Genomic DNA, 21,983 nt, shown 5'->3' with positions numbered 1-21,983 from the left:
TTCTGCTTCTGTGGACTGCTTGGGTCCTGAAAATATTCATGCTTGGGTGCCCAGCAGTAATGCTTGGGTGGTCCAGGGAGATTCCTGGGGCCTTCAGGGACACGCAAAGTGCCTTAGAATGTTCCTTGGGTGGTCCAGAAACATGCTGGGGACACTGTGGGAGATTTTAGGATCCCCCGGTGACATTCTTACGTGTCCCAAAAAGTTATTGGAGTGTTCCAGGAAGGTGCGTGGATGCTCTGGGGAGATGTTTGGGTTCTGCAGGAATGTGCTTGTATGTCCCGACGGAGATGCTTCTGTCGCCTGGGGAGATACTTGATTGCTGCAGTGGGATTTCTGAATGTTGTGCAGAGACGCTTGCTGCCTCAAGAGAGGTGCTTGTTTCCCTTGGGAAGATGATTGGGTGCCCTGTGGAAATGCCACGCTACCCCAAGGAGGTCCTTGGCTCCTCAAGGAAGATGCTTGTCTACCGTTTGGATATGCTTTGTTGCTCCAAAGAGATGCCTGAGTGCCCCAGAGACATGCGGTGTGCCAGGCCAAGGGGCTCCAGGAGTCCACGGAGGTTTGTGGGTGACCCAGGAAGATCCTTGGGCATCCCAGGGAGATGTGTGTCTTCTCCTGGGAGGTGCTCGATGGCTGTAGGGAGGTGCTACGGAGCTCCGAGGATGTTCTTGCCTGCCCTATGGAGATGCCGGGATAGCTATGAGCAATGCTTTTGTGCCCCGAGGAGGTGCTTGGTTGCCACAGGCTCTAGCAATTCCCTGTATGCCACAATCATCTCACTCAGGCAGGCAGCAATTTCCCAGGGAACTCAAGCATCTCCACATTTCTCTGATTCTCTCATCCATGGAGTTGCTTGTTGGCCCCACGGCCATTCTTGGTTTCTCCGGTGTGGACCTTGGGTGTTCCAGGGAGATGCTTGGTGAGTCAGCAAGAATCTAAGCACCCCTGGGGAGGTGTCTGAGTACATCAGGAGGTGCTTGGTTTTCCTGGGGATATGCTTAGGTGCCCAAAGAGGTGCTTTTGTTCCCCTGGAGGTGCTTGGGTGCTCCAGGGCAGGAGCCTGGTTCTTAACGATTGAGTGCTCCAGGAAGATACTTATGTGTGTCCAGGCAGAGAGTCAGGTGCTGCAGGGAGCTGCTTGGGTGCTCCAGGGTGGTGCCTTCTTTTCCCTGGAGGTGCTGGGGTGCCCTGGACTGATACATGAGTGCTCCACTGAGTGCTTTGTGTGATCCGTAAAGCTGTTTGCTTTCTCTGGGGAGATGCTTGAGTGCCCCAGGAAGTTGCTTGGCTGCTCTACGAAGGTACTTGGATGAGCTTTGAGTGCTCAAACAGGGAGCTTGTGTTCTCTGGTTATGTGCTTGGGTACCCTGGGATGATGGTTTTTTCTTATTTTTCACTGCCTTGAAACTTGGGTGCCTTGGAGAGTAGAAATCATGTTGAAGACCCCATTACTTGTAATACTGGAAGACTGCGATTCCTTTCTTAATCTCCTAATAAGAAAAACAAAGACAAAGTAGCAGCAAGCACAAATGAAAGCTTAAGAACACGTTCTATTACTATAAAAATAAAGACTCTGTCATACAGAGTCACTAATATTTAGCAAAATAGTGTGCTACCACCATCACAATGACCTATTACCCCTTCTAGCTTCAGATGCATCCTTATGCATCCAAAATAGAGGGTAGGATATAAACTGTATGGACCTGTATCAGCAGTGGTTTCACAACAATTAGAAAGAGTTAGAAACAGTTCCTGAAAAGCCACAACAAGCTCAAGAAGTTAATTTCTAGACTTTGAATAATTACCCGTTAAGTTCTCTCTCTTCCTACAGTACAGCACGCTCCTGACTAACTTGTACAGTGCCCTCTGAATAGGAGAGATTTGTTTGTTAAAGCTAAAGGAAGAAACAGAAAACCAAGAAAGCTAATTACTTTTAATTTAAGTATTAAAAGTTAAGTTACAAAAGTTCACAGGCCCTGAGATAACACAAGTAAAGCCCTGCTCAAGCTAAAAGATCTCATTTTTTCAGGAGCGGCCTCCCTGAATCCAAAGAATCCTCTCTCTTTCACAGGCGGAACAGAGTGTCCGTTCTAACTCCTTCTCAGATGTGGAAGAAGAGATCGAGATGACCAGTGCCTAAAACAAGAGGCACTCTCTTTTTAGGGCAGACTGATAGGCGTAACAACTTTTATCTGTTCTCAAGCACAAGCAACCCCAAGACAAATGGGTTCAAGGATCTGGAATCAGAAGACCGAATATCCAACGTATACTGGGAACACCTGACTTGGACCATGGATGCCTCATGCAGATTTCTGCTGAGTTCTGACAACTCGGAAAGCATCTTTTACAGGAAGAGACCAGAGAATTTGACTCATTAGGGTAAAACTGGCACAGGCAGAAATCTCCCAAATTACAGATGGTCAAGCATATTAGTTAAAAAGAGATTAGAGTGTGACTAGAGAGAAGGCTCAAACTCTTGTTATATACTTGTGACAAAAATTGTGTTGACAAGCCCCTTTACAAAAGAGGATTCTTATCTGGTCATATTCTTCCCACACAGGATTCATGCAGCACATAAACAGCAGTCCTAATCTGTTTTGGGCCAACCTCCATGACTCCTAGCAATTTTCCTAAATTCTAATTTCCTCATTCTAATTTCTAATTTCCCTCATTCTGCTCTCCCCTCAAGATGGTCCTTACTCATGCCCTCTCCAACTCATGCAAAGGAACCTTTTTCCTCCCGTACTTAGGGCCACTCTTATCCATTTCCCCCACTGGAGCCTAGGATAACCACTTTCCTCCCGTGAGGGATTGGCAAACCCTTATTACACTGCAATAGTATGGATGGGAAATCCTAATACTGCATTTTGAAGGAATTTCAGAAAAGTAGTCGCTTATCCACGGCTAGCTAGTTTATGTCAACCTGCTATCTTCAGGTTTAAAATCATCACCGCAAGAAATAAAGATCCTTTTCAGGTTCCTAATACATCAAAGCATGCAAAAAAAAAAAATACATAATAAACATCCCCAAATAAAAGCCCTCAAACCCATCATAAAAATTGTTAAAACAACAATTATAACCAATAGTACTAGCAGGTCATCAGTGCGGTATTTTAAAATGCAACAAGGCCTTTTACCTTAAAAATTAAGCAAAGAAACTGTCTCCTCAACTACAGTTGACCAAAAGCAAACGGTAGCCTACAGAAATCTACACGAGGTGTGGAAACTAAACAGTCACAGTGCATTATAGGTTGAATTACTTCACAATCTATATGTCCTTCCAATTAATTGTTTTAACTGGCATTGCTTAACAACTGACTTAATTTGCAGTTGTACAGATCACAAGAATATGTCCTATTTGACTATTAAAAAAAGCTGGAATTAGACCTACTTTGAGCTCATAGTGATCCACAATAACTACATTGTCTGGCTCTGTAGAAGCTTCCACGGTGTTCTCAACACTCATCTGTTGCTGTCCTACCTGAGAATGTCCAGTAGGAGTTCAGTTGAAGTGTCTAAGAACCTGGAATGACACAAATTTCTTCAGTCAGGTTTTCTGTTTACGTAGAATACAGTCTCAGTGAAGTATCCTGTACCTGCAAAACAATCTCTTCCTACAAATACAGAGACAGAATTGTTATCATCTTCACTGAGAAATACTTGGCTTCTCCCTTCTTTCCAGCTAACGTCACTGCTCCATAAAAATTTGAAACTGAGACAAAAAACAAACACCTCCCAATCAAACAAAAAGCACTAGAAAAAAGGGTAATAGCGGGAAAAAAACAGTCATGTTGCCAATTCAGGTTAGGAAACACATCTTACACTGCAACATTACGGCATAAGTCTCCTATTCCACATGTTACTCTGGAGCCACACATCTTGAAGTGCAGCTTTTTAACCTAAGCTGCTCATTATTGGAAACTGCCTCGTATAATAAAAGAACGTCAGTGATTGCTGGCTTTCAGTTAGGCACCATTCGAAAAAACAGACTTCAGAATCAAAAAAACAGCACCTACAGAAATACGTGGGCGTGGCTTACATAATTACAGGAGCAACATCATTACGGAATAAACTGTGTGATGATTTTTGAGAGCTGTAACAGAAAAAATAGAGTGAAACTGAAGGCTAGAGCTAATAAATAGTGTAATCCTCCTCAGCAAGAATAAGGTGCTAAATGACCTGTTGGACTTTTCACTTACCACTTGAATTCTGCTCTTCTTCTCTTAGTGCTGAATGTCCAGGAAGCTTGGCACTCTCCTTTTCAGCATCAGGTTTAGTCATATCAAAATCTCCCCCGCTTCTCTCACTGTCTGTCTATCCCAGAAAATGCTATTTCGTTGCTATGTGTCTGTTGTTCTTGAAGAACACCTTCACTTTCTTCCACAAAATAATTTTGTGTGGACTCACCTTCAGCTTGATACATCATGTCAGAAACATTTTTTTCCAGAAACTCTTCTTCACCACTACCATTTTGGTCATCTTCCGGTACTTCATTTTCTTTATCGAATTGAAAACTCCTTCTTCTCTTTGCTGCAGTACCTGCAGATTTGTTCCTTCTGCGCTTTCTTTCTGACGCACCCACAAAGAGACAGCATAAAAAGTAATCCAAAACTTTACCAAAAGAATTCTTTCTTCAAAATCCATTATCTTCATCTTACTTGACTGACAAGGAAAACAAAGGAACTGAGGTCCCATTGTCTGTATCCCTACATATGTCGAGAAAAGAGTTGAAAGTTAATGGGGTCACTTTGCTATTAGATTTAAAAAAAAAAAACAAAAAACACACAACACAACTACATAATTTCATTCACAGAACAACCGCCTTCAAGATTTTACATGCAGAGGATTCTTACTTTGGACGGGAAGTATTAATACAATGTGAGGTTATTCGATCAAGTCACTTCCTGTCTTATTACGGGAACTAATACAGATGACCATCAGAAAAGCCTTTGGAAATAAGCTCTTCTTCGAGTCTGTTATCAAGCTGCAGACTTCAAAAGCTGAATACGTGTTTGGAAGAGTTTGATTAAAGAGACAATTTTGAGGGAATATTCAAAGGAGAAAAAAAATGTAAGGACTTATACCTCGTATGCTTCCTTATTCAGTTCACCTTTTGTGAAAAAACAAACTTTGTGGTTTTGCCCAACAGAAAAGCCCAACATTCGTGGTATTCACAAAGTATTGCAAAAGGATATGGGGAAGTCCGTGGCAAAATTCCCACTCACACTAGTTAGACTTCCCTCCTTCAGCTGCAATCACAGTATGAGGTAGCAAAGATTTCAGCATTTGGGGAAGAGAGGGGTGGAATGGGGGAAAAATACCATTCTGCATAATTAAAAACTAGCTGACTATTCAGAAACTCCCATGCACAACATTTTTTACCTCAAGAATTAGCAATTTAGGGGCTATTAGATGTCAGTTGGGTCATCAAAGCCAGTTTTCTATACTGTAAACCAACTTTCTTTGAACTTGAGTTCATAACTATATTGAATGAATGACCTCTGGATTTCTCTCTCACATTTTGAAGTAAACTCGAAAACGTAAGGCCTCTGGCACAAAGAGCCAGGCATCAGAGAAACCTGTTATGTCACCAGAACAGAGAAGGTAGGAATGACATGAGCAACGGAATGAAATGCAACTTGCCATTACAAAGGGGTGTACTGGCATCTACAGGTGCCGCTGTCATCTTTGCATTTTCCTTACTCTCTTGATCCGCTTTGTTGTATTCAGTAGCAGGGTTTTGCTGTGGCGTCTCGGAGCCGTTACATGGAGCACGCGCTGGAGAGGTGAGACCTTGCAATAAAGAATAGGTAGCAAAGATCTTTGTCTGGCATTTTCGGTTACAAATGCAGAGACGAGTCTTAAAAACCATAGCATCAGAGCACATACCTCTTTTCTCACAAGATTCTTTAAGTTCTTCCCAAAGTCACCCAACCTCTGCATCCATTTCTTTCATCACTATAGAATATGCAGTGTCTTGCAAAACATAGGCTCTGTTCCTAACGAGAGGATCTGAAATTTTACAGACATTCACTGAATATTGTCTACCAACCGATGAAACTATTTGGATCACAGAAAAATTTGCTCTCTTCATAGGCTGGTTCTGAAAGGTTATCTCAGTGAATAGTTTCAGCATAACAACATAGAAGTTAGTTATTAAAACAAAAGCACTAGTTCCTTGTGAACACAGATCCCAATTCCATGCCCAAGTAGCAAAATGCTAAAATATTTACAACCCGGTAAGAAATGTTCTCTGTGGATATCCAAAATCATCTAATCCATCCAGACTACTGTCCACACACAGCATTTATCCATCTATACATCTGGCAGATTTTTTAAACTAGGCATAAAAAGCACATCCTCACCTGCAGGTCTTTGATCTGGGTTGTATTCTAAGGCATTGTTACAGATCAGATCAATATCCTTCAGAAAGTCTCCTGCACTTAGGTATTGGGGCGAGTCAATTTTACTGAGGACTGTTGAAAGATCCATTGCCTCTTTAGTGATTGTTGCATAACCAGGTACCTGCCAATCAAATAGATGTGTTCAGAGGTTTTCTTAGACTTGCACGCTGTCTACCAAAATTATTTGGAAAAACTTTCAATAAATGTCTTCTTAAAACCCTGAATACTTGTGACGCATCAGGAGATGCTGAAATTAACCACTTCACTTCTCAAAAATGGAAGGGCTCTTTCAACTGGCGTTACAGCTGCTACGAGAAGAAAAAAAGAAGTAGAGAGGTCAGAAGCATGTGCATGGTAGAGAACAAACACCGAGGGTGGGAGAGTCATTTCCCTTTGCTTCAGAAAAATCACAGCGATGAAATCTGAGTAAGCCGTCCGACATTCTCTTTGTTGTTGACATTGAGAAAAAGGCGCACGAATTGCACCTCTGAAGCATCTATTCCAGGCATCTACTTTAGAATGGGATAACTGGGCTCAGGGGTGCTGATTTCTTTACTCAGACCGTAAGAGGAGCCTAATGACTAGTTTGCATGAGGACATATGTATTTGTCTAGATGTTTCTCACCTCAAGAACCTAGGAGGAAAGGGGAAGAAAAGTCAGTGGGTGCCTACGTGAACAGGACTTTGCTGATACGCGGGCATATTCCAGTTACATCTGTCTTTCAAGCATATGCCCCTAGTTTAGACTTTTTGAATACATGAAAGGAGAAAAAGGGACCTAAGCAGCAAATGGGAGGAAAAAGAAAACACACAGCACTTAAGGCTGATCTCATATTGAGGAGTTCCAGATGAAACAGACAACAGAATCTCAAAACTTCTTTTACAAACTGCTGCTTCTCCTCCTGTTCCCACAGAAACTGACAGCCCAATACAGAGCTTCAGACTTCAGTAAAATAGTCCTGTAAATACAGTTTGTAATCACAAAGAAAGATCTCTGTGCTTTTCAGTGCTCTAACGTGCCTACATATCAAAGCCTTTTCATGAGCAAACTGTGTTGGCATTTGGTCTGACCAGGGCTTTCAGCGAATAATCCGATCACAGATATTGGAGAGCCAGCAGAAGTAAAAGCCCTGCCTGCTTCTTGCAAAATCACAACAGTGCAGTCCTAAAAACAAAGTTAAACCTTCCTTCCCCAAAATGCTGAGAAATACAAACCCTACCACTTACAGGGCAACCAGGCGATCAGGCTCAGTCAGCACGGGTTTATGAAGGGTAGGTCCTGCTTGACAAACCTGATCTCCTTCTATGACAAAGTGACACGCTTAGTGGATGAGGGAAAGGCTGTGGATGTGGTCTACCTTGACTTCAGTATGGCTTTTGACACCGTTTCCCACAACATTCTCCTCAGAAAACTGGCTGCTCGTGGCTTGGACTGGCGTACGCTTCGTTGGGTTAAAAACTGGCTTGACAGCCGGGCCCAAAGAGTTGTGGTGAATGGAGTCAAATCCAGTTGGAGGCCGGTCACTAGTGGAGTCCCCCAGGGCTCAGCACTGGCACCAGTCCTCTTCAATATCCTTATCGATGATCTGGATGAGGGGATTGAGTGCACCCTCAGTAAGTTTGCAGACGACACCAAGTTAGGTGCGTGTGTCGATCTGCCCGAGGGAAGGAAGGCTCTGCAGGAGGATCTGGATAGGCTGGAGCGATGGGCTGAGGTCAACTGTATGAAGTTCAACAAGGCCAAGTGCCGGGTCCTGCACCTGAGGCGTAACAACCCCAAGCAGCGCTACAGGCTGCGAGATGACTGGTTGGAAAGCTGCCTGGCCGAGAAGGACCTGGGAGTACTGGTTGATAGTCGGCTGAATATGAGCCAGCAGTGTGCTCAGGTGGCCAAGAAGGCCAACAGCATCCTGGCTTGTATAAGAAGCAGCGTGGCCAGCAGGGCTAGGGAAGTGATTGTCCCCTTGTACTAGGCTCTGGTGAGGCCGCACCTCGAGTACTGTGTTCAGTTTTGGGCCCCTTGCTACAAGAAGGACATCGAAGTGCTCGAGAGAGTCCAGAGAAGGGCGACGAGGCTGGTGAGGGGTCTGGAGAACAAGTCTTATGAGGAGCGGCTGAGGGAGCTGGGCTTGTTCAGCCTGGAGAAGAGGAGGCTCAGGGGCGACCTTATCGCTCTCTACAGGTACCTTAAAGGAGGCTGTAGAGAGGTGGGGGTTGGTCTGTTCTCCCATGTGCCTGGGGACAGGACAAGGGGGAATGGGCTAAAGTTGTGCCAGGGGACGTTTAGGTTGGATATTAGGAAGAACTTCTTTACTGAAAGGGTTGTTAGGCATTGGAATAGGCTGCCCAGGCAAGTGGTTGAGTCACCATCCCTGGAGGTCCTTAAGAGACGTTTAGATGTTGAGCTTAGTGATATGGTTTAGCAGAGGACTTGTTAGTATTAGGTAAGAGGTTGGACTGGATGATCCTGGAGGTCTCTTCCAACCTAGACGATTCTGTGATTCTGTGATACAAACACTGAGAAATTACAAATACACACAGATAAGATGGTACGCACAGATCAACACTCGTTTACCTTCTGTGGGTCAACGGGCTTTGTAAATTCCATGAAACGTCTGTCAGTGGCAAGTCTCTGAGTAACCTCCCTTAAGAAAATGCTAAGTTCACGCAACGTATCCTCCGCTTCCTCCTCCAGCAGTCCTACTTCTTCCTCTGTCGGCTCTTGAGGCTCAGCTGGTGATGCTACAGGCAGGACTTCCAATGTCCGGCGAACTTCAATTAATCAGGAAAAATTAGCCAATTCACAGTACTCACATACAAGCATATGAAAAATTACCGACAGAAAATGACCAGCAAAGGAAATACCAAATAGCTAGTAACTTACAGTTAGGAAGGTTTTAGATGTATTTCTTATATCCTCACCTGCTTTCTTTACCGGAGGCTTAGCAGTTCGATCTAGAATTAGGTCCTCAAAAATTCTTGCTCTGTCCTCCTTACTCGTAAACTTCTCCAAATTCCTTAAGAAAGCATTTTTGGATCTAAAGCAGAAGGAGAAAAAACATTTCAGATTTAAGGCCACAAAAAAATCATACTCTATTCCAAAAAGATGAGTACCTGTTAAAATTAGTAATAACCTGAAGAAGACAAACTGAAGCTATCTTCTTGGCCTTAAAAGGCTAGATTTTCACAGCTTAGCATGGCAAGTTCAAATATCACCTTTAAGAAACACCTGCAGAATTACATCTCAATGAAAGGATTGCACGATACACTGATGAAGTCATGGCATTCGCCACATCCAAGACCGCTTACTTTGTATTTACTTGCCTTGCTGCCCTTTAGTTAGAACCTTGATGGCTATAGAGGGAAGAGAAAGGCTTCAGTAGACAAGTGAGGGCTTTTTGCTGAGTTTTTATTTCTGTACCAAAAGAAGGTGTCTGAAGTAGCTAGTACTTCTTGCGTTTCCTCCATTAGTCAATTTCTAGTATCAAAAGGTAGGTAAGGAATTTCAATACTTATTTTAGAAGGAATTTAGAACCAGCACAAAAACTTCTGCGGAAACTTAAGCACTTTCAAAGCAGTTGACAATAAACACACCTAGGTAAGACCCATTTTCTCCCCCAGTAACTGAGACAAAATAATCAGAATGAGAACAGCTTGTTCCTGTTTTGAACACCTTCCTTTAATGTAAACGCTCAGAAGTCAACCAAGTTATGCATGTACTTTTACTGCAGTTTGTTTAGGAATACAACTAAAAATTGATTTCAAAGTTCCTTAAGCAGAAATTGGATCTCGGCTTTCCAGCTTAGAAAGCTTTGGCTCATATGAAGAAAGAAGCTGATTTTTTTATTAAAGCGTTTCAATTCTCTACTAAATGGCATTATTAGCAGTTTACCCAGTACAGCATGAAATGACAGACTGTCAGAAGAAATCTCTTCAGTAAAAATATCTTTTCCTCATTTACATTTCAAGCACTGCATATTTTGCACAAATTATGCTGGTGCTGTCTTCTGAGCATTTCCGATCACCTAGTGAAAAGGAATGCTTGGATAAGAAAACTAAAACACGTAGAGTAGCCTGTTAAGACGTAACTATCCAGTCATGTAACGGGTCTGTCCTTACTTGTACGGCTCACAAATGTTTTTACTAAAGGTAAAAATATTTTAAGATGGTGATGCCAAACAACAAAAAGGATTTCCTGCCTAAATGTAAAAACACCAAATCTGCTTATGTTTATTTTTTCGAGTTAAAACCACATCAGTTTGTAAACGAAGCGTTTTGTGAATTTTAATGCTTTGATTGCACATACTGCAACAGCACAAGTTGTATATGTACATGTAAAAACAAAACAAACAGAAGCCCCAGACCTTAGCTGCCTTACAGATAGAATAAAAAACAAGGCTACGAAAAGTACACCACATGCAGTCTGATACAGAGCCATCTACTGGGAGCACACAGTCCTGTAAGGCAATGAGAACTACTTTCTGGATCCCACTGAGAGCAGCATTTCTTTCCACAAAGAGAGGTCTATTAACAGCACCTCCCAGCCTCCTGAGCTGCTAGCAACATCCTCACTGTAAAATTTGGTATGGAAAATGTGGATGTGTACAACATCCATCATGTTTATGGTTTTCTCTAAAAGAAAAGTGGATTTTCAGACAGAAGCAAACATAACAGCACATGAAAACAAGGCCACCTCCATTACCAACGAATTTTGCTTACCTTACTTGCAACTCAATTGATCCTTTACATACAGTCAATGAATCCTATGAGGATAAAAAGAAAAAAGATACCTCTCCGCATATTTCTTCTGGCGGTGCAATGTTTGTAAACAGAATGGATAGCTCCAGGGTGTGAACGGGAAACTTCTCCAAAGCATGCAACACCGCGGGTGCCAAATAAGAAACCTGGCCATATCCCGCTTTTCCTACTATTAGCAGATGGGGCTGACATGATGGCGGTTTGTAGTAAGCACTCCTAGAACAAGAGTCATAAGAAAACAACTTTAGAAATGAGGTGCTGAATAGACACACGGATGTTCCAAGTACTTTTCCTATATACTTCCCCCCACCCCCCCCGCCCCCCAAATAATCTCCATCTTCCAGCAAATAATAAGCTGTTCTGTGATCAGGAAGACTATCAAAGCCCATTTTCTTACAATCTTGTGCCATACCTCCCCCTAAGAAATCCTGTCCATCTCTATCATGTCTGCTATTCGTTTGGCTGGGCTAAGTAATGACTCCTCAAGTGTACACATGGACTGTCTAACCAAATACATAGACGACACCTGATCTGCTACCTGATATGGGGGAGCACAGCAACTTTCTCAGCACACACCAATCTGGATCTCATCACTTCCCATATACACCAGTCTTCAGAAGGTCTCAAGTTTAAGTACCTGAGAGATCTCTACATCTGTCAAGTTTAGCCGAAATGTGGCCCTAGTTACTGGAGAAGGTAGCAAGAAAGGAGCAGAACAGCTTTTCTAGAAAAAAATGGATGTGGGCGCTGAACCACATGGGCCATATCTAAAGCAGCACACAACTGGATTGGTTAAATGACAGCGGTACATTAAACACATGTAAGATTTCCAGCTAATTTATTCAGTCATTCTAATTGTTTCATCTTCTTCCCTTATGTTTCCTAGTCATTACTAAACCAAGATTGCGAATTAATAGCCTGGCAATCTTGCTTTCCTACTAGGAAATATGTTTGCGAGAAGCATTTGCTTTTTTTCCCACTACAATAAGGCTGTACCTTTACTGGCTTAAATCAAAGATGCTAGAGAGTTAACTTTGCTCAAAAGGACAGAACATTTTCTGGACAGCACAGCAACAGAAAGTGAGAAAAATAACTGACCCGACTGTGACAACACAATCTAACTTTCCAACCGTGGGCTTACGTGACTTCCACATTAAAATACCAAAAGATAACACAATTTGGTGGCTTAATGGTAACAAATAAAAACACCGTTTGAATTTTTCTCAAGGCGTTTTAACAAGCCATTTCTCAGTTTTCTTTCTGCTACAGAATTCACTACTCGTTTAGCAGTCCTGGAAAACAGAAGGGCAAAAGGTGGCAACACAAATCCAGAAAGTTGGCTATTTTTAGCTAAAAGGACAGACAGCACGTTTATGTGGTCTTGAGTCTTTCAAAGAATGCCATGGATTAAGTAGACGTTCTAGTAGTCTGCGGATCACTTTGGCTCAGGAAGAGAAGCCTGGGCTTTTCCCTTTGATCATTTAGAGCAACTTACTTCATTAGAACTTTAGTCCCTTCACACTTTCTTCTTGAGAATACCGAGCACCCCTTCAACACACAAACTTGATGTTGCCCCTTCATCTACCAACCCTCACACTTTTAACAGCCGAAACTGTTTACAAAGACTCAGCAGTCCTAAGAATGTAAACATAATGGGGACCCATCTTTCTTTACCTGCAGAAACAGAGGAATTTTTCCTCGGGTCTGTCAGGCATTTTATCTGGTAGTTCATCTCCAGAGATTGAGGATGCGTCGTCATCACTGTCAAGTATATCATCTTGTAAAATAGGATTTAAATTGTCTGAAAGACAAAAGAGGTTTGTTAACTTTCCTGAATAGCCTGTGCCCCTTTCTCTTGCATTAATACAGCTTCTAAATCAGTGCCAAAACCCTTGCTTCATTTGAGGGCATACACCGAATGCTATTTCCTAGAGTTCATCCCACCACAGATCTAAGGAGATGGCACAAGTCTCTGTAAAGCTGTCTTAGGTCCCATTGACGTGTACGTATAAGGTACGCTACTCTGTTGGTGATTTTTCTTCCCCCTTAGAATAAAGGATTAGGAACAATTTCTGGAGCTGCTAAATAGCTATAAAAACAAGACCCTTTCTTTCTGGAGGAGGCTCCCACAATGAAAGCATGGGGATTAAGGATGTGCTGGTCACAGAATTCCATTCGTCTACGACTACTGAGACCTGGCAGAGAGACCAATGCGTCTTTCACGTAAGGCTCCTTAAAGATAACTGAAGGAGAAGATAGAAGGCAGACAGCAGAGGGGGAGCGCAATTACCAATCCCCTAGCCTCTCTGCTTCCACAATCATTTAAATTAGGAGACTGGTGAAAAATCATGATAGCTAAAACAATATTTAGCTTAAACCAGTTATACTTGTATCCTGGTCCCGATGTTCTTCAGAAAGGAATTAAAAACACCAACCTAAAAATGCTTCCCCTCCAAGTAGCTGAGTTTTTATTTTTAAAGGAAAAGAGGTGCCTTACACTTCAAACCTTCAGTCAACCTCTACAAATGCTGATTGCCTTAGCTACTGTCAGAAGCAGGATGCTTTAGCAGAGAACGCATAGTCCTCTACCGGGTGCTGAGTCATTCAGAGCTTCCATTTGGCATTTCAGTTTAGAATCCAGAATAAAACCTATGCATTATATTCCAGATATTCCCAAAATAAACACACGCACATGCAAATAATAACATTCTACCATCATTATGTCTGAAACGTTTCTGTATGCTGATTGCACAAACCACAAGTTTTTGCTCTGGCAGAATTTTAAAGAAGTGGATGCTACGGTTATACCTTGCTGTCGGTCCTTCTTTAGCGCAAGCTCTGCATGCGGAAATGTCTTCTGCGCGGCTTGTAAAATATTCGCTACTGAATTTTCAAAAAGCGGCTTAAAAATGGGTGATAGTGCTTGTCCAGGTGAAGCCACAATCCTGTTTGAAGCTGGAACAACCTTCTTCACAGCCATCAAAAAAGCCTTTGCTTTTAGTTTCATGGAATTAACGTCTAGTCGCAATTTCTCCCCACTTGCATAGATCGGAGGATAGCGTCGACACAGAGAGCACAGCGCAGCTTCAGCACATAAGGATTTTATATCTGCACCACATTACCTTAATAAACAAAAATCAGATGTTACATTAGTCAAGGCCCACGTTTACAATAGACAACATTTAGAGAATTTGTAATGCCAAAACTAAACAGGTTAACAGGGACTTGAAAGTGCTACCGCCCTGCAGGGAAGTTTTCTTATGCTGCTCACTGCCTGATATCCTGTGCTTATTAAGCCAAAGCAGACTCCTCATCAAAACTATACTCTTGAGGAAGATGCCCCAAAACCATTCAATGTTCTCAGACAACAAGAAGAACGACAACAAAAAGTAAATAGATGAAAGCATCTAACTCTGATTGCTACGAAGGCGTGCCAGCTGACTCATGGACCAGTTGTGCAGCAAGGCACAAGAGCTTGGGTACTGCCTGCCACAAGCTAAGATTCTTTAGAACTTAGTCACAAGCATTAATCCATTTTGTTTTCAGTCTCACCAATGCATTTCTCAGCTAGCTCATCAAGCAACAGGTCCGGTGGCTTAGGGATCCGGTCACGAGTATGAATCTTGAAAATTTCTTTTCTAGCCTGGAAACAAAATCATCGCATTTTAGCTTGTCCTACGTTTTCCTTGAAAACACCCACAAAAACAAACAAACCAAAAATCAAACAAACAAAAAACAATCTTCCCTCAAAACCCCTCATATATTAATACATTTTTCTTATTTGCTAAACTTTCAAGTATTGTACAGTTACGTAATATACACTCTGCATTTTCAACCAGGAAATCCAGTATTTCTTAATTTGTTACACTGAACTTTTGATAGGAACCTGCAATGAAAGAAAAGGCATTTATACCTTCTATAATAAGTTTCCAAAATATGAGACCTAATGACCCAGAGGAAAATGCTGTAATGAAAAATTTATCCAGAAACAGATCTTTTTTCTCCAAAAAACTTCTCTAAAATTGAGCAAACTTTCATTGTGACAGTCTCATTAGTTCATCAAATTTGCTTTTCAGTCAGTAAATGCGCAGAAAGCACTTCTAGCGCTATGTTTCAAGCTGCTACAATTACTATAAAGAAGAAAATAATTATGACTCAAACTACTACCACTGATCCGGGGAACAATCAAATGCAAATACGTCCCCTATCCATTCATAAAGGAAGTATTGAGACCAAGAACACAACGTCAAGATGAAAGCGCCCACGTGGATTAAATAATTAAGCAAACGGGAACAACTTCGGAAATCAAAGATCTGATTATAGAACTAACTACTTGGCGGTACCATCTTGACCATATATATTCAGTACCAGATCTGCCCTCCACGGTACGACACAGTGTCTCCACATATCACTCTTTTGCTCACGTTGTAAGTTTTTTTTTCTATAAAGTTGGACTTTGCCACGTTAGCATTAACGTTGAATTTAAGTTCTCACCTCTTTATTTGGCAAGTTGAAGAGGAACTCTCTGTCAAAGCGTCCTGGTCTCCGTAAAGCAGGATCTATAGAACCTAGTCTGTTGGTGGCTCCGACTACCACAATCTCCCCTCTGTTGTCTATGCCATCCAGAAGTGTCAGAAGTGTTGAGACAATGGAACTAACAGAAAAACATAATTTAGACTTACCAGTTCAGTAAATTTTGTTACATTCCACATGACTTTCTTCCATGAGTAGTCAAAAAGGACAAGCTTTTTAAGGACAAGATTCATTTTAAGACATAAAAAAATAGGTAAGTTAACACAGACCACGTGCTGATATCAGGCTTAGTGTATTGTTTTCAACTATCGTTTAAAAGCACCTGAAATTTAGTGGCAATGAGTTACGAGTTTTCAGGATAAATTAATGTGTTCACAGGAAATTAAGCAGGTCATTATCCTCTTTTTTATTCCCCAAAGATCAAGCAGATTTTAGGTAGGTGCAAAAATGTACTGCCTATGAATTTGGTCTTGTTTACTGCACTGCACAGGAGCGAGGCCATCTACCTCATCAAAGAAAATAACTGAAGGTCGCATCTGATAGGCCCACAATGAAAACACAGAGTAAAACAGCAGTATTTGAAGAAAAAATGCACAAAAACATTATGGTTGGAATGTCACCTAAACTCGATTTTTCACTTTAGCATCTGGGACCTCTACTTATAGAGCTAATGGACTATCTGGCATGACTAACAGAAGATGGCACTCTGTGGCAACCCACTGGTACTGGGCGACACGAAACAAATCATACCAGTACTTACTACAGCTTTTTGGCTACCATAAAAAACAAACAAACAAACAAAAAACAAACAAACAAACAAACAAACCACGAGTCAGAACTTAATTCAATTACAGGTTCGGGAAGCAAGCTTCCTTTATGAGTTTAAATAACCATGCTTCCAGCCTGTATCTGTTTCCCTCTCATCCAAAGCCATCATCTCTTGCCTCCTGCAGACTTTTCAGTGGCTGTTTTGGTGGGAGGTAATCTCTTGCTTTGCAAAGTTTTCTCGTTTTGTTCCTTCCCCACACAACTCAGTTTCAAGCCCCTGATCCAAAGTAACAAAAAAAAAAAAAAAGAGCAAGTTCTACTTAAAAATGTTGACCATAAAAATGATGGTTTCAACTCTGACAGAATACATTGCACATTTCAACCTCACCTGTTCAAATAACGAGCGAAGCTGACGTTCTGATTCCCCCACCCATTGTCCCAGGCAGTCTGAAGCTTTTCTCATAAAAAACGGTATTTTCCTGTCTCCTCGGCTACATTCGTTAGCAAGAGCACGAACAACCAGCGTCTTTGCCGTTCCTGGGGAGCCATAGAACAAACAGCCTCTGCAATAAAACAGATTTTCTTTTCAATCCCCCTTGCAGCTTCACCTCCAGCAACCCAAACCGGGCCGGGCAGTTTTCCCCGGGGGCTTTAGCTCCGCTTCCAGCTCCCCCTTTCTGGCGCCTCCCTTCCCAGTAGCAGCCGGCTTGGGCTCAGGCGGCCCGGGCCGGCCCCGCCGGCCGGTACCGGGCCTCGGCCGGCCCCGCCGTGCCCGGGGGAGGTTGCCGTGAGGGACGCGGCTGGGACGCCCTTTCCTCAATAAATAAATACATAAATATCCCAAATAAAATGAAAAAAGACAAATACATTCAGAAAACCGACCAAAGCCACAGCATTCCCCTCCCCCCCCTCCCCCTTAAAGGGCGGCAGAGCACAAGGCTGAGGAGGGCCTAAGCCTACGGGCGGGGAGCGGGGCGGCGGCAGGAGGGCCGAGGCACGGACGGAGGGAGGGAGGAAAGGAGAGGGAGGGGAGGAAAAAGGTGATGAGAAGGAGGCGGAGGGAACCGCAGAGGTGCAGGGCGAGAGCAACGCTAAGAACCAGGGTTAAGAATCAGTGTTTAAGTAAAAACGCTTCCTTGGGGGACTTCATCTGGTTACAGCTTTCCTTAAGGTGTTGATGGTTTGGGGGAAAACCCTGCTTTGTTCTGAGGGGCAACTTGCGTGGCTGCAGAGGCCGTCTAGTATTCCACACCGTTTCCAGCTCCGTCTTGCTGCTTCCATCCCCGATCAGCATCACTTGGAGGAGTTGGCTGCTTTAAGCGCAGCTCGCCGGAGCTAAAGCTCTGCTCTTCCCAAGGCAGGCTCCGTGCAGCGGGGCGTCCCGCATAGCCATGGCATGGCAAAGCAGAGCGGATCCGGCTCACAGCTCTTGGGGCGAGCCCTGCCTCCAAGGGATGCTTTTAGTGCCCTGGGTCTCCGTGCAGCTGAGCTCAGGATTCTCGGTTGTTTGGATTCAGGTTGTGGATTTGTTTTGTTTGTTTTGCTTTTCTCTTCCCCTCCTCTTTTCAAGACTACTGAACTAAGAAGGAAGAAGTCCTTGGGGTGGCTTCTCTTTGCAAACAGGCACTGGAGGCTGCTTAAAGATCTCGACTTTGCTTTTGCAGTGTACCTGAGAACTGGTTGTCAAAGCCTGCAAGGACTTGAGCTGCCTGTGGCACATGAAGGAAGGCTATACAAAGTTAGGCAGAGAAAACAGCTGGCCCGCTTTCATTGTGGGAACAGGAATGAGGAAGTTAAATGTAAAATTTTCCCTGAAGTGAAAGCAGAATCCTTGTTATGAAATGGGTTGTAAGTTTTTGTTTGTTTGTTTTGGTTTCTTTCTTTGTGCTTTTCCCCTCGTTGCAGAACTTTCCCATGCTTCGAGGCACAGAGCCATTCTTGTTTCATTTGTAGGACTGCCAGGCTTTGCTGAAGCACTCAAATTGCGGAGACATGTAGAAGTGCCCTAGATGACAGAGATGATGATCCTGCCCCTAGCTGCGTGTTCAAGTCCTAATGTCTCTTCCCTTACTTTCTGATGCACAACGACTTGGCAGTAGCAGCTTTTGCAGTTTCCCCGATATCAGCAGGCCGTTTATCTCCTGGCATATCTCCAGGCATATTTCCTCCATCTAGATTAAGGAGCATACAGCAGAAAGTCTAAGGTAAACTGGAATCTGATGGCTTTATCTTCTCCCAGATTTCCAGTCCCAAGGAGTCCCGTGGCAGACCGTAAGCGGCTGCTGTCCCTGTGGAGGCTGTGCCTCTCTAGCTTTACAACCCCAGTGTAATTCCTCAGGCCGAACGAGGGGGTTTTATTGTGACCTGTACTTGACACCTGTGTGCTCCAGAGTTCCCTTTTGGTTTGGGCAAAGTGGAAAGTGGCCCTTTTCCGTGCTGAGCCTTCCTAAGTCACCTGTGCAGGGACTCGGCACCAGAGCTCCCAGCCTCGTAGGCTAAACACACTTATCTGTTTGGCTGGCACTCGAGCATCCGCTTACATCCTTAGAGACACCCAACAGCTAACTTTTTAGAAGCAATTGTTGATCGCTTCTCATAGTAGCAGGAAAGTAAGTTTCAAAATACAAAATAGTTCACAGAATTCCTTCCTCCAGTTTCCTTGTTGTTCTGGTTTAGCCACTTGCTTCTACTGGATTTCACTTCTTGAGTGCATTGTTTCAACCTTGTACGGTTGATATGAGCTAGTTCTCCTGCTCTGCTGGCAGCTTGCTGCAGTTAACGTAGTGCTTCTCAGTGTCTGCTGTCTCACTGAGTTGGGATGCCTTTGTAGGACTGGAGGATGGTCAGTTAGCAATGTCCATTGTTCCTGCTTTGGCTGTGCCCTCGTTTGAGACAAGGTGAAGATAAAAGAAGAGCCGATAAAGAACAACACAAGTCCATGGCACTGTGCTTGTTGGAGAGATGTCAACAAACAAATGCATAACTATATGTACAAAGATTTCCCGAGTTACTGCACTTTTTTTCCCCCTGCTATCAATACTGGCGTTCCCTAAGGGTTTGTTCTTCTTTCAGTCTGGAGTTTAGCTTTCCTCAGATAAGCTCGGGGCCACTTTCAAGAATGACATCGGAGCTGGTTTCTTTCTCCATTCCCCTCATACTTTGTGGACTGGAGTCGCACTCCATTTGTGTCAGGGAATGGCGTTTTGTCTGGGGGCTTGCTTCCAGAACTGGGCTGCGTGTGCGGGGCTGCCCAGGCAGCCCACCCTGCGCACCGCCTGAACTGTCCTGGTCCCCGCGTGCCTTTGGCCAGAGCTCAAACCGAGGCAGTCAGAGCTGACCGATGTGCTCGGGTCAGCTGGCAGCTCCTTGCGTTGCATTTCAGCCTGGGGAGCATGGTGTGCAAATAAATGCATTTGAAAATCCTAAGAGGCAGTAAAGTTTTATGAAGTTTAGGCGACGACCGCTGTCTTATAAAACAATAAGTTGTAAGGCTTTCTATTCTGATTTCTTTCTTACGCCTCCCAGAGGAAAAACGTTAAACATCTCTGTGACAGACCAGGCTGGCTCTCGTCACGCTTTAGATCTTGTTACATCTCTGCTGGATCTGGGAAACAAGAAATGTCTTCAAGAGTTGTTTCAGGTGCTCGGATTCAAACACGTGCTAGGGCAAGCATCTCGTGAGGCCCCTTTCCATCAGCACAGAGAACAGGAGGAAGAAAGGCGCTCTTCCACGTGCCCTTACCAGTGCCCTCCTCTAACAGTCTTCTTCATGCCTTTGCCATTATCTTGAGCAAGCACTAACTAAGCTCTTAGTAAAGTGGTTGCCGAGGAGTAGAAGAAGAATCTTGTCTATTTTCTGACTTTAGAGCAAAATTTAGTTTGATATACTCTCAATGAAACTTCATTTTGTAAGCAGAACGAGCCCCCCCCCAGGTTTTCACAACTTCCCTCCTGTAGTAAAAACGATAGTACTCATCCTCGTAGGAGCAGCAATATGACGAAGGTCAACAGCAATTAAGAAGGGTTCTAAGCTTTGATATAACGAGCCTTGCTCTTTTCTGGAGAGAGCTCCTAATAAACATATTTGGCAAGGTATGGAGATGGGAGAAAAACTCTAACTAGATTTTAATTCTAGGATGTATAACGTCAGGCTTGACTGTTCCTCTGACCAATTGAAATTAAAGTGTTTTTTTTTGTTTGTTTGTTTGTTTCATGAAACACTAAGTTTTTGTGAAAGGTTTTGCTTGTCCAAAGAATGTATTGTTATCCACAAGAAAGTGGTTAGTTTTGAAAGCTGTTTTTTTTTTTTCTTTTCTTTTTTTTTTTCAGGGTTTTTCTTGAGCACAGCAGTGGTTCCATGGTTCAGTGGTTCTACCTGCCATTCTCCCACTACCAAGTTAGGAGAGCTAACTAAACCTGCGCGAGGCAGAATTTCTTTATCTAAATCTATGTGGTTCACATAAATAAATCCATATTTCCTTCTTTTCATAGGATTATTCTTCTGGCAGTCTTGAATGTTTCAATGGACACTGTTTAAGATCAATGAGAAACAGCATCCTGCCACATTCAGACCCTAGCTTTGAGGAAAGCGTGGCAATATTGAGTGAAAATGTCAATAGAGGACACTTTTCAAGGTATTGTATTTCTCTATGTTCAGTCTCTGTTCAATGTATAGATTGAAAAGCAAGAGTGAAAGTCCAGTGAGTTGTGTCCTGATAAACCTCCAGCTAAAATCAGCAGAGGACTATGAGCATGCTGATGTCAGTACCGGTACCTTAAAACTAGAATCCCTCTTCTCAGTGAGTCTTCTGCTTTTCTAAAAACCATGTGTTTTTTTTTCCCAACCCCTTTGAGGTATCTTTTTGACTTTGGTCACTGAGCTATTGCTCATACTTTTGAGCGTTCAAGATGAGCAAGTTAGGAAATGTGTGTACATCCAGACCTGTGTACAGACGGTACGCAACAGACTTGGGATCTGGATCCTCCGCGTGGTCCACAGGCTTTTCTTTGCATACCACGGAGCACTGGCTTATAAACCTGGTGAGATTTGCCATTCTCGATGGGTCTAATCCAAGAATTCTTTTCTCCCTTCTCTCCTCTGTCCTCTTTCTTAATATAGGCAGTTGACAAAGCCGAAATCAGACTGATAAAGAGAATCTAATGCAGCTAAGTGGCTGTAACTCCCTAGGATACCTGTTTCTGCTGGTTACTGAAGAGGATGGCACTTGGTCACTCCATCTATTTCATTTGGCCCCAAAACCTTCTGAACCCGTCAGCTCGTTCACTCATCAGTGACTTTTCTGTGAAGAGAGGTAGGTGCAAATAGGAGGCTATTTTATGAATTCCTTGAAGGCTTGGGGAGAGAGCAGTGTGAATTCCAGCTTGTTCATAGGCACAAAGGAATCTGTTCCTTACCTCAGGTTTGTCTATTACGTGGATTTTCTGAAGTCTGCAGGACACAAAATAATTGAAAATTGCTCTTGCAAATAGGAGGGAATACTACAGGGTTACAGTATG

General features: G+C 43.1%; 1 protein-coding gene across 1 annotated transcript; it reads right to left on the bottom strand.

Moving 5' to 3' along the window:
* Nucleotides 1-1,451: 1,451 nt before the first annotated feature.
* LOC118261218 (ATPase family AAA domain-containing protein 2-like) lies at nucleotides 1,452-21,520 on the bottom strand. The gene is given in 19 exon segments (XM_050716843.1): nucleotides 1,452-1,493; nucleotides 3,395-3,484; nucleotides 3,600-3,617; nucleotides 4,471-4,572; nucleotides 4,621-4,709; nucleotides 5,893-6,015; nucleotides 6,369-6,528; nucleotides 8,983-9,179; nucleotides 9,330-9,406; nucleotides 9,408-9,445; nucleotides 11,198-11,381; nucleotides 12,840-12,966; nucleotides 13,974-14,285; nucleotides 14,715-14,808; nucleotides 15,660-15,819; nucleotides 16,155-16,244; nucleotides 16,856-17,029; nucleotides 18,538-18,637; nucleotides 21,409-21,520. Coding segments are annotated over 19 exon segments (2,289 nt in total).
* Between the last annotated feature and the right edge of the window lie 463 nt (nucleotides 21,521-21,983).

The sequence above is a fragment of the Cygnus atratus genome, unplaced genomic scaffold (genome assembly GCF_013377495.2).
Source record: "Cygnus atratus isolate AKBS03 ecotype Queensland, Australia unplaced genomic scaffold, CAtr_DNAZoo_HiC_assembly HiC_scaffold_45, whole genome shotgun sequence".
Lineage (NCBI taxonomy): Eukaryota > Metazoa > Chordata > Aves > Anseriformes > Anatidae > Cygnus > Cygnus atratus.
This window is presented reverse-complemented; position numbering and strand designations above follow the sequence as displayed.